This window comes from Ursus americanus, chromosome 27 (genome assembly GCF_024610735.1).
Source record: "Ursus americanus isolate L20-20 chromosome 27, mUrsAme1.1.p, whole genome shotgun sequence".
Taxonomy (NCBI): domain Eukaryota; kingdom Metazoa; phylum Chordata; class Mammalia; order Carnivora; family Ursidae; genus Ursus; species Ursus americanus.
In genome coordinates, this window is record NC_142153.1 from 19605734 (window position 1) to 19623205 (window position 17472).

At 43.2% G+C, this 17472-nt stretch overlaps 1 protein-coding gene across 1 annotated transcript in view; it reads right to left on the reverse strand.

The window, feature by feature from the left end:
* Window positions 1–10091, reverse strand: part of PDGFRL (platelet derived growth factor receptor like) — a 59157-nt gene extending 49066 nt beyond the window's left edge. The window contains exon 1 of the mRNA XM_045779264.2: window positions 9869–10091. Coding sequence (XP_045635220.2) covers window positions 9869–10067 — 199 coding nt within the window. The 5' untranslated portion in view covers window positions 10068–10091. The remainder of the gene's footprint in view (window positions 1–9868) is intronic.
* Window positions 10092–17472: the final 7381 nt, after the last annotated feature.

A 17472-nucleotide genomic window follows, 5' to 3' on the forward strand; every position in this document is an offset into this window, starting at 1 on the left:
TGTAAATATCCATGCACACAATGTGGGAGCACCAAATACAAAAGCAAATTTTAACATACATAGAGAATTTCACAGTAATGCAGTAAGAGTAGGGGGCAAAAAGTCCCACTTAGATCAATGGATAGATCATCCAGACAGAAAATCAATAAAGAATCACTTTGAGCAACATAGTAGACAGACTTAACAAATATATACAGAATGTTACATCCGAAATCAACAGAATACATATTCTTTTCAAGTGCATATGGAACATAAACCAGGACAGATCACATGTTAGGCCACAAAACAAGTTTCAGTAAATTTAAGACTGAAATCATACCAAACATCTTTTCTGACCACAAAAATATGAAACTAGAAATCAATTATGAGCCAAAAAAAAAAAAAAAGCTAGAAAAAACACAAGCATGTAGAGGCTAAACAAAATGCTACTAACCAACTAATGGGCCATTGAAGAACTAAAATAAATAAAAAATACCTAGAGGCAAATGAAAATGGAAACACAATTTTCCAAAATCTATGGGATGCAGCAAAACAGTTCTAAGAGGAAGTTCATAGAGATACAGACCTAACTCAAGAAACAAGGGAAGTCTCAAATCTAACCTTACATCTAAAGGAGTTGGAAGGGGGGGAGCCCAAAATTAGTAGAAGGAAGGACATAATAAAGATCAGAGTGAAAAATAAATAAAATAGAGACCCCCCCCAAAAAAAACAACATAGAGAAGACCAATGAAACGAAAGTGGGTTCTTTGACAAAAGAAAATTGATAAGTCTTCAGCCACACACGAAGAAAAAAAGAGCCCAAATAAAGAAAATCAGAATGAAAAAGAAGTTACAACTGACACGACAAATATACAAAGATTCTCAAGAGACTACTATGCACAATGACACACCAACAAATGGTACAACCTAGAAGAAATGGGTAAATTTCTAGAAACGTACAATCTTCTAAGAATGAATTGGGAAGAAATAGAAAATCTGAACAGACTGATTATTAGTAATTAAATTGGATCAGTAACCAAAAAATCCCAACAAACAAAAGTCAGAACCAGATGGCTTCCCTGGTAAATTCTACCAAACATTTAAAGAAGAATAAATACCTAACTTTCTCAAACTATTCCAAAATATTGAAGAAGGATTGCTTCCAAATTCATTCTATGAGGCAACTATTACCCTGATACCAAATCCAGACAAACACTACAAAAAAAGAAAATTACAGGCCACTCTTCCTCATGAACATGGATGCAAAAATCCTTAACAAAATACTAGCAAACCGCAGTCAACAATACATTAAAAGGATTATATGTCATGATCCAATAGGATTTATTTATTCCAGGGAATCACGGACGGGTCAATATCTGCAAATCAATCAACATGATACAACATTAACCAAATGAAGGATAAAAACCAAAAGTTCATCTCAATAGATGCAGAAAAAGCATTTGACAAAATTCAACATCTGTTCATGATAAAAACTCTCAACAAAATGGGTATAGATGAAACATACCTCAACATAATAAAGCACATATGTGAAAAACCCACAGCTAACAACATATTCAATGGTGAAAAGCTGCAAGCTTTTCTTCTAAGAGCAGGGAGAAAACTATGATGCTCGTTCCCACCACTTCTATTCAAAACATTACCAGGAGTCCTAGCCACAGCAAACAGACAAGAAAAATGAATAAAAGTCATCCAAACTGAGGGGCATCTGGATGGTTCAGTCGTTAAGCATCTGACTTTGGCTGAGGTCATGATCCCAGGGTCCTGGGATGGAGCCCTGCATTGAGCTCCTTGCTCAGTGGGGAGTCTGCTTCTCCCTTTGCCCCTCTCCCACACTTGTGCACTCTCTCTCTCTCTCTCAAATAAATAAAATCTTTTTAAAAGTCATCCAAATTGATAAGGAAGAAGTAAAATTGTCTGTATTTGCGATGACATATTATATAAGAAAATCCTAAAGACCCCACCAAAAATACTACTAGAATTCATAAATGAATTGAGTAATGTTGCAGGATACAGCATTAATATACAGAAATCTGCTGTGTTTCTATAACACTAATAAACAGGCTGAATGTAAATTAAGAAAACATTCTCACTTATAATTGCCTCAATAAGAATAAAATATTTAAGAATAAATTTAATTAAGAAAGTGAAAGACCTACTCTGAAAACTGTGACATTAATGAAAGAAAATGACGATGACATAAAGAAATGGAAAGATACACCAAGCTCATGGATTACAAGAACTAATATTATTAAAATGTCTATACTACCCAAAGCAATTCATAGATTCAGTGCCATTCCTATCAAAATATCAATGCATTTTTCACAGAACTAGAATAATCCTAAAATTTAAATGGAACCACAAAAGACCCCAGAAAGCCAAAGCAATCCTGAGAAAGAAAAACAAAGCTTTAAGTATCACGCTCCCAAATTTCAAGTACGCAAGTATTCAAGTATTGCCACTTGGAAATAATCAAAACAGTATGGTACTGATACAAAAATTGACAAACAAATCAGTGGAACAGAATAGAGAATCCAGCAGTAAACCCTTATATGGTCAATTAATCTATGACAAAGAGGGTAAGAATATACAATGGGGAAAAACAGCCTCTTCAAGAAATGGTGTTGGGAAAACTGGAAAGCTACATGCAAAAGGATAAAACTGGACCACTGTCTTATACCATACACAAAGATCAAATCAATATACAAATTATATAAAATCAGAATGGATGACAGACCTAAATGTAAACTTGAAACCATAAACTCCTAAAAGAAACAGTCATCAAAACAAAGAGGCAGTCCACGGAATGGGAGAAGATATTTGCAAATGAAACTACAGATAAAAGGCTGGTATCCAAAATCTATAAAGAACTTCTCAAACTCAATACATGAGAAACAAATAATCAAATCAAAAAATGGGCAAAAGATATGAACAGGCACTTTTCCAATGAAGACATACAAATGGCTAACAGGCACATGAAAAAATGTTCAAAATCATTAGCCATCAGGGAAATTCAAATCAAAACCACATTGAGATACAACCTTACGCCAGTCAGAATGGCAAAAATTGACAAGGCAGGAAACAACAAATGTTGGAGAGGATGTGGAGAAAGGGGAACCCTCTTACACTGTTGGTGGGAATGCACGTTGGTACCGCCACTTTGGAAAACAGTGTGGAGGTCCCTTGAAAAGTTAAAAATAGAGCTACCCTACGACCCAGCAATTGCACTACTGGGTATTTACTCCAAAGATACAGACATAGTGAAGAGAAGGGCCATATGCACCCCAATGTTCATAACAGCATTGTCCACAATAGCTAAACTCTGGAAGGAGCCGAGATCCCCTTCAACAGACGAATGGATAAAGAAGATGCGGTCCATATATACAATGGAATATTACTCAGCCATCAGAAAGAACAAATACCCAACATTTGCAGCAACATGGACGGGTCTGGAGGAGATAATGCTAAGTGAAATAAGTCAAGCAGAGAAAGTCAATTATCATATGGTTTCACTCATTTGTGGAACATAAGGAATAGCAGGGAGATTGGTAGGAGAAGGAAGGGAAGAATGAATGGGGAGTAAAGAGAAGGGGGAAGGAACCACGAGACACTGTGGACTCTGGGAAACAAACTGAGGGCTTCAGAGGGGAGGGGGTGGGGGATTGGGATAGGCCGGTGATGGGTAGTAAGGAGGGCACGTATTGCATGGAGCACTGGGTGTTATACGCAAACAATGAATCATGGAACACTACATCAAAAACTAATGATGTACTGTATGGTGACTAACATAATAAAAAATTAAAAAAAAACAGTAAATTCTTAAACATCACTCTTAGCAATATTTTTTTGGATCTCTTTATAGGCGAAGGCAACAAAAGGAAAGATAAACAATTGAGACTACATCTAACTGAAAAGGATTGCACAGCAAAGGAAGCCATCAGCAAAAGGAAAAGGCAACCTGCTGAATAGAAGATATTTGCAAATTATGTATCTGATGAGGGATTAATATTCAAAATATATAAAGATGTTGCACAACTCAACACCAAAAAACAGTCTGATTAAAAAATGGGCACAGTACCTGAGTAGACATTTTTCCAAAGATGACATACAGATGGCCAATGAACACATGAAAAGCTGTTCAGCATCATTAACCATCAGGTAAACGGCAACCAAAACCACAGTGCGAGGGACGCCTGGGTGGCTCAATTGGTTAAACATCTGCCTTTGGCTCAGGTCATGATCCCAGGTTCTTGGGATTGAGTCCTGCTTCAGGCTCCTTGCTCAGCAGGGAGCCTGCTTCTCCCTCTGCCTGCTGCTCCCCCTGCTTGCATTCTCTCTCCCCTTGCTCTCCGACAAATAAATAAAATCTTAAAAAGAAAGATTTTTATTAAAAAAAAAAACCACAGTGAGATATCACCTCACACCTGTCAAAATGGCTAAAATCAACACAAGAAACAAGTTTTGGCGAGGAAGTGGAAAAAAAGACACCTTCCTGCACTGTTGGTGGGAATGTAAATGGGTGCAGCCACTATTGAAAACAGTATGAGGCTTCCTCAAAGTATTAAAAATAGAAATACCATATGATACAATTCCACTTTTGAGTATTTATCTGAAGAAAATTAAAACACTAATTCTAAAATATATATACACCTCTACATTCATTGCACCTTTAGAACAGCCAAGATATGGAAGCAACCTAAGCGTCCTTCGATAGAGGAATGGATAAAGATGTGCTGTATACACACAACAGAATAGCACTCAGCCATAAAAAAATGAAATTTTGCCATTTGTGACAACATGGCTGGACCTGCGGTATATTACGCTAAGTGAAAGAAGTCAGAGTTATGGACAAATACTGTAGGATTTCACTTCCATGTAGAATCTAAAAAACAAATGAACAAGCAAAACAGAAGGAGACTCATGGATATAGGAAGTAACCTACAGGTCACCAAAGCAGGCGAGGGGGGCAGGGAGGGAGACTATGATGTGGAAGCTTCCAGCTATGAAATAAATCAGTCATGGGGATAAAGTACAGCATAGGGCATACAGTCAATAATACTGAAATAACTGCGTAACTACAGCCATGGTGGTGAGCATGTCATACTGGATACAATGTTGCATCACTATGTTGTACACGTGACATTAATGTAATGTATGTTAACTATATTTCAATAATAAAAAGCTTACTTTAAACATTCTTTAAAATATTCATTAGAACAGGGCTGACTGCTCCCTTTTAAAAATAAATATAACTGATGCATATTAGCTCCAGGCGTACAACATAAGGGTTTGCTATTTGTATGTATTGGGAAATGATCACGGTCCTCTTGAAGCCTGGCTCCTAAAACACAGTGCTGCGTTTGTTTTTGTTTTTCTGTTGTTGTTGTTGTTACCACCTACGTCGCTGACAACTCCTTCTCAGTCTGTTTGGCAGCCCTTCCGCGCCTTCCTTTCCTGCCTGACCTGAGTCCTGAGGGCTTAATCCTTGCAACTCAGCTCAATCGTGTAGGACACTCAATCTCCAAGTGGCCTCACACAGCCCCCTGGGTACTAGCAGCATTTACATGCTGAGAACTGCTGCCTTGTCCTGTCCTGACTTTGCCTCTAAACTCCAGACCTGAATATTCTGTTGCTTACTCAGCTCTGCCACTTGGAAAGCTAGTAGGCATCTCAAATTGAAGGTGTCCAGACTGACCTCTGGATGCCCCTTCCGTCTGGCTCCTTCCCCAGTGTCCCTTTACCAGTATATGACAACTCTATTCACCCAGTTACTCAGGTTAAAAACCTCAGAGTCACACATGGCTCTTTCCTTTTTCTCCTAGGCCACATCAAATCCAGCAGCAAATCCTTTTGGCTTCGTAGAACCAGAACCCAGTCTGTAGGGAGAAGTGCCTACATCCACTGCGGCCACACTAGACCAAGCGGCTTTGCACACAGACTTCTAAAACCTCTCCCTATGTAAGCTCCCAGCTTCCCCTCTAGCACTCCTACCTTTGGAAACATCAATCGTGTCATGGACGCTCCTCTGGTCAAGACCCTCCAGTGACTTCCATCTAATTTAGAATAAAGTCCGGAGTCTTCCTGTGCCCTACTAGACTTTGCCATTTCCTGTCTCCCACCTATCAGTCCTTCGGCCGCACTGGCCACTGTGCCCTTGGCCTGCACACCTCTTCTTCCCGACTGCTGCCTGTGTATCCTCTGAGCAGGCCTCGGACTCTCCTGCCCAAACCACGTTCGCACTCCCCTCTGTGGCCCCTCCATCCTCTTACCCCACGTTACATGTTGACTTGTGCCCACAAAAAGGCACATTGAAGTCCTACCCCCTGGTACGGGTGAGTGTGACCTTATTTGGAAATAGGGTCTTGGCGGTTGTAACCAAGTTAAGATGAGGTCATTAGGGTGGGCTCCTATCCAATGTGCTGCTGTCCTTATAAAAAGAGACACATGGGGCGCCTGGGTGGCTCAATCGATTAAGCACCTGACTCTTGATTTTGGCTCAGATCATGATCTCAGGGTTGTGAGATCGAGCCCCGGGCTCAGTGGAGTGGGGTGGGCTACACTACTTCTGGATTCTCTCCTTCTGCCCCTCTCCCAACCCACCTGCTCTAATAAATAAATCAATCTTAAAAAAATAAAGAGACACACAGAGGAAAATGCCACATGAAGTCAAAGACACATAGGGAGCAGACCACCACGTGGCAACAGAGGCAGCAATCGGGGTGATTCAGCTACAGGCCCAGGAGCATGAAGGACAGACGGCCACCAGCAAAAGCCAGGAAGAGGCGGGGAGACCCAGCACGGCAGAGACAGCATGGTCCTGCGAACGCCTTGATTTCTGACTGCTAGCCTCTAGATCTGGGTGACAATCAACTTCTGTTGTCCTACGCCACCTGGTTTGTGGGACTTTGTTTCAGCAGCCCTAGGAAACGGATACGTCCTGGTTTTTTATCTTCATGCCGCTTAGCACTTCCTGATATTTCATCTCGTTTGTCCACTCTCTGTCCTCTCCATTAGATTATGGGCAAACAGAGTCGGGGCTTCTCAACGCTGTCCAGGGAGATGCATCAGTCCTCAGGACTCACTCGTCTGGCCGGCACGCAGCCCTGTCTCTCATTTTTGACTCTAAGGATCAGAGATTATTTTGTATGTCAAACATATGGGCCAAGATCCCACATGCGTAGAAACGTTATTTACGGTCCTAAATGGTGACAATTTTTACAATTCTTCTTTCGTTATAAGGATTTCTGAACTAATTTTTATACTCCTTTTCCAAGGAATACATTGAAACACAAAAATGCTACAGAGTCTTGGTTGAAACCTCATTGGCCGTGTCTCCCTCCCTGCGTCCTTAGAGATGCGGCTGCTTTCCCCATGTATCACAATAAATCTCTACAGTCTTCCCAGAGAGAGAACCTTCCACGGGATACAAAATAAGCCCACGAGAGACTGAAGAGCACATTAACATTGACCAAAGGTCTGGGGTAAATTCAACAAAACAGTAACAAATCCATGTTTATGGATATATTAAATCAATTAAATATTATATATTAAAACTAAGTATTTATGTAAATGGAAAATTGTTAAGAGCCTATGATTTTATACGTTTTTATGTAAAAACAGCAGCACCACATGAAGAAACACAGTGGCACGTATTCTACACAAATGCTGAGAATCCCACGCTGTACACCATGCCGGACTCGAAGGGGAACCTTGGGCTGTTCATTAACGGTCTTCATGCCTCATTATCACGCCACCTGAGTAGTATGTGCCCTTCCAGCTCCCACTCTTCGTGACAAGGAATAACACTACTTTCAAAAATGTCAACAAAGCGTTTCAGATTTAGGCAAGGCAAACTTCACTGGGGTAGAGCAGATTAGAGCCAATATGTGCTTGCAGGGCAGCCTCCTACTATTAGAAGACCTTTTCTAGAAATGATCAGAAAAGCAAAAGGCAGTGGCATGAGCTGAGTCACGGGCCTTGTGTCTGCAGTGTGTGCTTTGGGATGAACAGGCTGCAACATATTCCAACCTGCCCATCAGAGGTCGGCGCTGGAAGGGCTTCTGTATATGCCGCTCTCTTTGGCTGGTTCCTGGCCCAGCCAGCCCCATGATCACTCCAAACGGGAAAAAAACCAAAACAAGCAAAAAACAAAAAACCCACTCTTAATGGGTTTAGGAAAACAGTTACATAATTTAATGAAGCAGATTTACTTTTCTAATTATGGATTCAGTATTGTCTTGATAACTAGTCTACATATACTTTTAAAAACAAAGCCACAGTACTATTATCACACCTCAAATGTATCATTTATTATAAAATATCCTTTGTGCTCAACTTTCTCTGTCTTGTAAAGCTTTATTGTTTATATGAATTACATTTGACTTAAACAGATGCTAACTGATTCAGGCAGGTGTTTGCAATCATCCTCATGGTCTGGACATATATTGGCTGGGAAAGATCTGGAAGGCAGTGCATGGGTCTGCCTCCTGACCCTCAGAGGGAGGCATCCTGAGTGAACTGGTTAACCAAGCAAGTGGGCTATTTTAAGTTATTTTGTCTGGCCATCTCCTGCCCTATTCAAAAAAAAAAAAAAAAAAAAAAAGAGATACCAGATTCTGTATTTCTGGCACTTGAGCAGTGACATACAGGGACCTGCCAGGAGCCTTTTAGTAGTGCATTTTATAATGTGACCTCATACCAGCCGCTCTCTGGGCAGAGGACACGTTGCTCCTGGGGCAGAAGCATTGCCTACACTTGATTCAGCAAGTCTCTAGGCTGGAGAGTCCTCAGCTCAGCTTCAAGCCCCACAACCATCTTGGACTTTGCAAACTAGAATGTGGTTTTGGGGGGCAAATGCTTCCAGTTTCATGGTAAAATACAGGAACTGCTCAGGATTGAGTGGTGGATAAAATGTGAGCCAGGTTGAGGTGGCTCCAGAGTGAGATTGCATAACAGCAAAAGCTGCTTTCAAGCAAAACGAAGCAAAAATCCTGGCTGTAGCTGAGGAATTCCAAGGGAGGTTCCAGGATACCAGGATGGACCCAGGTGCCAAATGTACTGTACAAATAAATAACACTGAATAATGGAGCCAACCAAACGCTAAAGTCCTATATAAACATAGGTATAGATACAACAACAACAACACACACACACACACACACACACACACAAATAAAGCCTGACCTTGTGGTTGCAGGTCTAAACAACAGAGTGAGCCCCGGAAAGGCACACACTCAAAACAATAAAAAGGCACAAGGGCATCCATATGCTGTACAAAAATGCATTTTCTTCATCTTTCCCCCAATCAGTTAAGTGTTAACAGGTTTTTTATTAGGTAGGTCTTAGGGGAGTCAAGCCCAAGGCGGTATACGAAACAAATCAAGGACTGAGGCTGGCAGGAGGACGAGGACACTTCAAATTTTGCCAAAGAATCAGCCATTGCCTTGCTTGGGTGGCAGCCGCCCTCAGAAGCGGAGATCCGGGGAGAGCGCGCGCACGCAGAGGTGGCGGCGAGCCACCGCTCCCAGCTCCCGCCGCCACCTCCCAGAAAGACACGTTGACACTGGGGGCTGGACCAGGCGCTGGCAGGGGATGCTCGGTTTGCCCGCCAAAGCTTTCTGGGAGCGCTGGGGCGGTCCTAGTGGGAACCCTAAGGGAAGGGGTAGTGGCCACTATTCCCAGGGGAGCCCCGGGGAGGTGGAGAGGAGGTAAGAAGAGGCAGGTGCACGCGGCAGGGCCAAGGGCAACCCTTGGAAGGTCAAAAGTTATGGAAAGAGCTGGCTGGAGGACTGTCGGCTGCGGGAGGACCCTGGTTGGGGATCGAGGCTAAATGAAGGCACACACTGGGTCGTCCCCGCCCAGGGTCACTCACCTTCCCCGAGCGCTTCGTGCACGAGCAGAAGACCAAGCAGCAGCCAAACCTTCATCTTCAGGGCAAAGGGCTCGCGGGCAGAGGTGCTGGGACCACGGAGCACCCGACAGCACAGGGCAGGGGCGCAGGGGGAGGCGGCGGGCGAGGGGCGTGTCGGGGCGGGCGTCTGGGACGCCACAGCCGGAGGATTCGGTTTCATGAGGTGGAAACCAGTTTGGGGGAAAAGTTGAGTTTTTTCCTTTTCTTTTTTTAAATTCTGTGTAATGTGACCTCTCCTGCCCCCTGGCGGAGCAGTGGAGAGAGGCGCTTTCTCATGCGCGGAGAGGAAAGGGCAAGATGTCAATTACAACCATTCCTTGAATTTCTCCACCTGGGCGGTTCACCAAGGTCACTGACTTCAACGAGGCCCCGTGTAATCCTGCAGGTACTGATGGGGTCATATTTAACCATAATTATCCAAATGTCACCAGCACTCTCAGGCAGAGCCGTAATGCTCTGTAAAAAGTGCCCTCTAAGTATTTCTGTATGTTCCCAGGTCTGCCACTTGCGCTCACTAACAAGACCATTGCCCTCAGCGGTTTTCGCTGTTCCTCTGTGTCTGGCCAGAGATGGGCTCTGCAAGCAGCTCTGCCCTGCTGGGCACGGGGATCTCCCCTGCCGCTGAGATGTTAGAACCCTGGGCTCCCAAATGGGGAAGCTGGCCTTCCATCAGAAGGACCCACAGCAGGCCAGCTCCTTCTTCAGTACTCCGGCAGAAGTTTTGGAGAAATGACTCGGGCCTTTTTATTCAGAAGTCCCATTGCCACGCAATACGTGCCCTCCTTACTACCCATCACCAGCCTATCCCATTCCCCCACCCCCCTCCCCTCTGAAGCCCTCAGTTTGTTTCTCAGAGTCCAGAGTCTCTCATGCTTCATTCCCCCTTCTGATTACCCATAGAAGGAAAAAAAAAAAAAAAAAAGTCCCATTGCCCTGCACGACACTCAGGTGTGCGGGAGGGACTGCCAGAAAACAGTTCCAAGGAACAGCATCAGTGCCTCTGGTTCTCCAACACATAGAAACACGTCTTTCCTTCTGAGTCAACATCAGCACTTTGGGCTTCTTTTAAATGTACTACCTACATTCTCCCAGGAGGCTCCTCTGTTCTAGCAAACTCTTCCCCAGCCCCTTCAGGTTAGAAAACCCAGAGAGGTTCAACAGTGCTGAATGGACCCTTCTGTATGCTTACCAAAGTGTGATGAGGTAATTCGAAGGAAATGTAAATAGTTGTGCAAACCAAAATATCATTAAATGCTACATGGTGTAATGTATGTACTAATGGTGGCAAAGTTCAGAGAGGTGAAAAATCAGTGCAGGTTGGAGTGATGCGAAATCACAGCCAGGGCTCGACTTTGGTGAGCAAAGGAGGAAGTGGAGGAGGCAGGAGTGCATCCTTTCTGACTCCTTGGCTTGTGGTCAGGAAAGTGTGGGCCAAGACACAAAGCAAGACCTGGCCGGGTAGTGCTGACTGGCCAGGCTGGAACGGTAGCTTCGCCTAGGGTAATGTGGGAAGGAGACTGAAGCAATAGTCGGGTGCTGTGGGGGCTGTGGCGGGGTGGAGGATTTAGCGTTAATGTGCCCGTCCACACAGAGGGTCATAGGTTTCTGAGCTTGAGACTCCTAGGATCAAAGCAGCTTGCAGGTACATGCCCCCAGGCGAGGAGTAGGGTCTGGACCTCTAGCCCACTTCAAACATTACTATTCAAGTGAGCTTGATTCAAAATAACAGCACCAAAGGCAAGAAGTTCAGCACAAACCAGGGCTAATCAGCCACTTCACGCCAGAGGAACCAAGAATTCCACCTACCGTCACCAGCTCTGCTTTTCCTTGAGTGCGGTGGAGAGAACAGTTTCCTGGGAATACGAGAGACCAGGGTTCAGGTCCTGACGCCGCCATGAACTCTCAACTCTCCCTCAATTCCTTTCACCTCTCTAGATTTAAGCTCTCTCCGTGGTAGAGGGAGGGAACTAGAGGATTATTTCCACATGTGTTTACAAGGTGTGTCGTATTATGAAGGCGGAGACCCCAGTGCTATTGTAGAGTGGATACTAGTGGGAAGACAAGCCTTTGAACCACCAGATGGGATGTGTCGCCTTCTGGGGAGCATACGCAGGAGTGCTACATCGCCTGTGCTGCCCCCACTGAGCTCCCTTCTCATTCTGACTCCACGACGTTGCCAGCTTCGCTCTTACCTAGTGTTGGAGCCTGGGTTCAGTCTACACCTCTTCTCCCCACTCCCCGCGGTCGCCAGGTCTACCTGCTGACTGCATCAAGGCCACCCCTCTTTGCTGTCATCCTTCGCTCCACAGTCTCCTAGTTGGTCTCCCTGCCCCTCCTTCTTGCACCCCAACAATTCCAATAATTACATCTACCTGCAAATGATACTCTAAAAACCTAACCCAATTGAAACTCTTCAAAAGCCCTCCGGCAAGGCTGGGACTCCCAGGTTCATGGCCCTGCTGGCCTCTCCAGCTGCCTCTCTTGGTGCCACTCTCTGTCATGCCCTCCTCACTAACAGCACACTGCCCGTACCCACCCCCAGCCGTCAGGTAGATCCTGCTTCTGTGGCTCCCTCCGCCCCAAATAGCCGCCTCCCCTGTTCTACCACCTGCCTGCCCTCTCACCACGCCCCAAATCCTGGCTTCCATTGCCCTCCAAGACTTGGCTCAGATCTTGCCTCCTCCCAGCTGGGCTTAGCCCTTCTCTGGTAATGAAAACTTCTATCATAGCATTTAGAACAAAAGGCAGAGTTTAGCTGTGAATCTGGTTATGCTTCTTTCTGTTGCACTGTTCTATGAGTTCAAAGGTAGGAATTGTGTATTACATTTTGTATTCCACCACCAGTTTCTGGAAAGTAATAATAATTTGTTAGAAACTTACCTCTGTTCCAGGCAGTGTGTAACCACCGTTTCTTGTTGATCCGATCGACAAGCCTTAAGGTAGGCTGTATTGTTAGCATTGTCCCCATTTTGTAGGTGAGGGCACCCAAAGTTAAACTTGGAGCTAAGTCATAATCCAGGTTTTGCCTGACTCCCAAATCTGTGGGTCTACCCCCTCACTCTACTGGTTAAAATGAGCTGCTGAAATCACTACGAATAAAAGCTGTCAAACAAGGCCTGCCTGACCTATAAACTGGAGAGGCCACTAATTGTCTCTCTTAAGCTCCTGAGACTTGTGACTTGCCTCAATGTCGTGCAAGATGGCGAGGCAGCCAGGTGAGTGGAATTGCACACCATTCCATGGAGACAGGAAACACACACTCTGCTTCCCCTTTTGTAGGAGCTGGAAGAGTAGGTGGCCGCCATAAAAGCTGCCATTAGAAGAACAAAGCTGTACTTTTAATGAATTGTTAAAAAGCCGAATGCAGACTGGAATGCAGGTTGAGGATTCCCTGGGAGCCTCAGAGTCGAGGAGAGTCCAGCTTCACACGGGAGCTCTTTCCACCAGCCCCCTCGGGTTGTTGACGAGGAAGAGCGACCAGGCGGCCCCACACCGGAAGAGAACTGGCCTTAACGAAGAGCTGCGCTCAGTTGCTCCACCTGTGTTTTCTTTTATTTAAAGGAATTTTTTTCAGAATTATTCAATTAACCGACTTAAAGATACTTAAAACCTCCACAGAATTATATAGGAAGGAAAATGATAAGCATAATAATAACAACTTTTCATATCCCCTATGCTTCCTGCTAGTATTCCAGAGGCAACATGCACCCTGGCTTCATTGTTGTCCTGTTGGTAACTAGTTTGGTTGTTTAAAAATTCTTTTACAGAAAATACTGCAGTAACTATTGTGATCCAAATATCTTGATGCTCATAAATATTTTCTAAGATAGATACCTAGAAGTGAAATTATTCAGCCAAAGGTCATAACATTCCAAATTTTTGGTGAATGCTGCCAATTCAACTAAGCTGTCCCTGTTGACAGCCAATTCTGCTCTCCTCTGGAGCAGCCCCTCCCCCAGTCATGCTATTCAATATTTACAACCTGGAGGGTCTCATTATGCTCTTTCTTAAGAAGAGATTTTATTTACTTATTACTTATTTGAGAGAGAGAGAGCACGAATGGGGTGGGGAGTAGGTGGGGACACACAGGAAGAAGGAGAAGCAAGCTCCCTGCGGAGCCCGAGGGGCTCTCTCCCAGGATCCCAGGGATCATGACCTGAGCCAAAGGCAGACGCTTAACCAGCTGACTCACCCAGGCGCCCCTCATTATGCTCTTTTAATTCCCATTCCTTTTGTTACTATTGAGAATAAGCATTTTATCATGTTTTTATTAGCCACTTGTATTTGCCATTTTGAAAATTGAGTCACTTTTATTATTGTCTTACAGTAGTAGAATCTTAATATATTGTAGCTAGTAAGCTCGTGGGCATTATACATATTGCAGACATTTTCTTCTAATCCTTCACTGGTGTTTTAGTTTTGCTAATGGTGCCTTTCTTCAAACAATTACAACCAATGTTTACACAATTACATTTTCAGTAATTTCTTGCATGGCTTCTGGGTTTTATATCTCCTTAGGTAGGTCTTCTCTGCCTCCAATTATCCAAATACTTTCTATTTTCACCTAAAACTTTCATAATTTTGTTGTCATATTTGGTCTTTAAACCCATCTATAATTTTTTCTTTTTGGTTGTATCACAAGTTAGAAATCAAATATTATGTGTTTCCAGTTGGATGGTCAGTGTCACATTATTTTTGTTAAATGATTCATCCTTTTTCCATCTTTTTGACTAGACTTTTAGTGTGTATTAAATCACATACATACATGGGTCTGTTCTGTTCTATTCCACTGATCTCTTTATTTATACCTATAGAAATACTAGTCTGCTTTAATCGGTACTGATTTATAGTATGTTTTGTCATTTGTTTTGACCCCCATCATTGTTCTTCTGTTAATTATCACTGTACATTTTCTCTTCCAGATGAAGTTTGGAATCAGCTTGTCAATCTCCATAAAAACTTTATTGTGTTTTGATGATAATTGCATTGAATTCATGTTTGGGGGAAGAATGGTCATCTTTACAATATCGAGTCTTCCCATCCCAGAATGTTATAATATTAGCTTTCAACTTTTTCAAGTCTACTTTTATATCCCCATTATATTTTAAAATTGGTTAATGCTGGTATTAGGATAACAATTTTAGAATTCTGCTTTCCCAGGTTTATTTTGTATCAAATACTCTTTAGCTAAATGTTGTCTACCTAAGTGTGTGTGTGTGTAACTGCATAGTTAACACTTACTTAGTTATATTCACATAGTTATATTTTTTCCATGTAAGTCTTGCTTGTTAATAACAAGCAATAATAATGAGCAAGGCTTACTTCTTGTTTTTGCTTGCTTATTTGTTTTGCTGTTACAAGTAATTTCCCCCCGGTAACTTGTCAAATTGGTTAACTGGTACATCGAAAATAATTTTGGAATTCTGCTTTCACAGCCTCTCCTATATCACATATACTTTAGATAAATTTAGGTATCTAAACTTACCTGAAGTCTGTGTTAACAGGCTGAACTCTGTTCCCTCCTCCTTCCCAAATTTAAGTGTTGAAGTTCTAACCTCCAGTACTTCAGAATGGGACCGTATTTGGAAATATGGTCTTTAAAGAGGTGATTAAATTAAAATGCGATCATTAGGGTGAGTCCTAAACCAACCTCACTGGTACTCTGCCAAGAGTAAACATAGACCCAGGAGCAGAGGGAAGACCATATGAAGATACCAGAAGACAACCACCTACAAACCCAGGACAGAGGCTCAGAAGAAACCAACCCTGTCAACACCTTGATCTCAGACTTCTAGCTTCCAGAGCTGTGAGAAAATACATTTCTCTTGCTTAAACCATGAGTGTGCATTACTTCATTATGACAGCCCTAGGGAACAAATACTATCTTAGGATGGGAGCAAAAGTTACAAGAAATACAGGGGCTTTTCCAAGACATGTAGCTGCGTAATCACGAGCTTGTTATCCTTGAATGAGACAATCTCAAGATGACTGAATTTGAAAAAGAAAACTGCCCAAAGTGTATTTTTTATGGGTTGTATTTCGCTATAAAAACCCATTTGCTTCTTCTCTAGGGTGAGAAAGAATTATTACTAGAATCTCTGTTTTCCTTGGTCTTTTCCAGTCTTCCTTCAACAATTGCTGGAATATCGGCCAATCAAAATAAGTATTTTTCTTACAGCTCCAAGTCAAATACAACTTGAAGCCTGGTTTTGTAAGGCACGATTAATTTTTGTGTGTTTGTATCTGATCACCTTGCTGGTGGACCTCTTATTAGTCCTCATAGCTTTCCGCTGATTTTCGGGGGTTTTAGATAAATGATCATAGTACCTGCAACACCCACTTTTTTGTTCTTGATTAGCTGCTGCCTGTCTGCTCCCTCCACCTCATTGCACAACAGCCTTTAATGTTGGTCATCCACTGACCCCCAACCTCATGAAGCACAGAGTGCCTTGGGGATGGGACAAATTGGGAGTCCAAGCCTTCCTTGAACTGTCCGGTATTTCCTGATGTGGGGAGAGGAGAGGCTGAAAACACAGCAATGGCCTCTTAAAAATAGTGTCCAGGTAACCAGTGCCACCCTTGGGAGGAAACAGCATTACTTGAGGGACTGTGCCTTACTGCCTGTCTCTGAAGAGCAAGGACAACAGTCCCTCACAAATGTGTGGCCTCACAAATGACAAGCCGGAGAAAAAAGAGGAGTAGCAGAGGGGACGAGCAAAAATCAGGAAATGGAAGAGAGAAGTGAGTGGGATCGGGGGTGGGGAGTAGGCTACCCCTGGAGATTCAGGTCTAGAGAAACATCTTTCTTCCCAGTTGTCTTTAAAAGCACAATTGCTGCACATGTGTGTCTCATGGATGCAGAATCAGCAATCCCTGCAGGTTACCAAAGGCGGAAGTGAAAGGTCAGCACTTCCATTACGATTTCTGTGTTTGTGAGCTACTTTGTCTGAGATGTTTTATGGGATGAAATGAATCACTTTTTCCACACAGATGGGGACTTCTCAGTACACTCTCTTAGCAGTCCATGAGCTGGAGCCCTTCACCTGAAAAGCAAGCCTATCTGTGGCCTTCTTTAAAGGACACTAGGAGATGGTGTTCTTATCGCTGGGGTTTCAGGCTCGACCCACAGCCCAGACACAGTCCCTGGGGGATCACTGCCTTCATGTGACCACATGGTACCAGGGCAGTCACGGGCCACCGAAATCTAGTAACAATCCTTATAGCCAACAATCAGATAAATTAAGTTTTAGGCTTCTGCTTGGTAAATGTTTTGCTATTTTAGCTTGGTTTTCAATGCTGGCTAAACTGATACTACTAGTTTTCTTAATTCAACATGGGGTTCCCTCCAATTTACTAAAATCAATGGGAATTGAGTATATACACAAAGACGTTTCAAAATAACGAACTAATTCCAGAGATTTGAAATTTTAGGTAACGTTGAGCCATGTCAGAAACCTCGGACTCCTTCCTCCAGGTGAGGGGTTAAAGAGGGTTGAAGTTGGTAGCATTTCTTCGTTATGTGATAAAAAATGTGTTAGTTGTGCATAACTGATCACCAATTATTA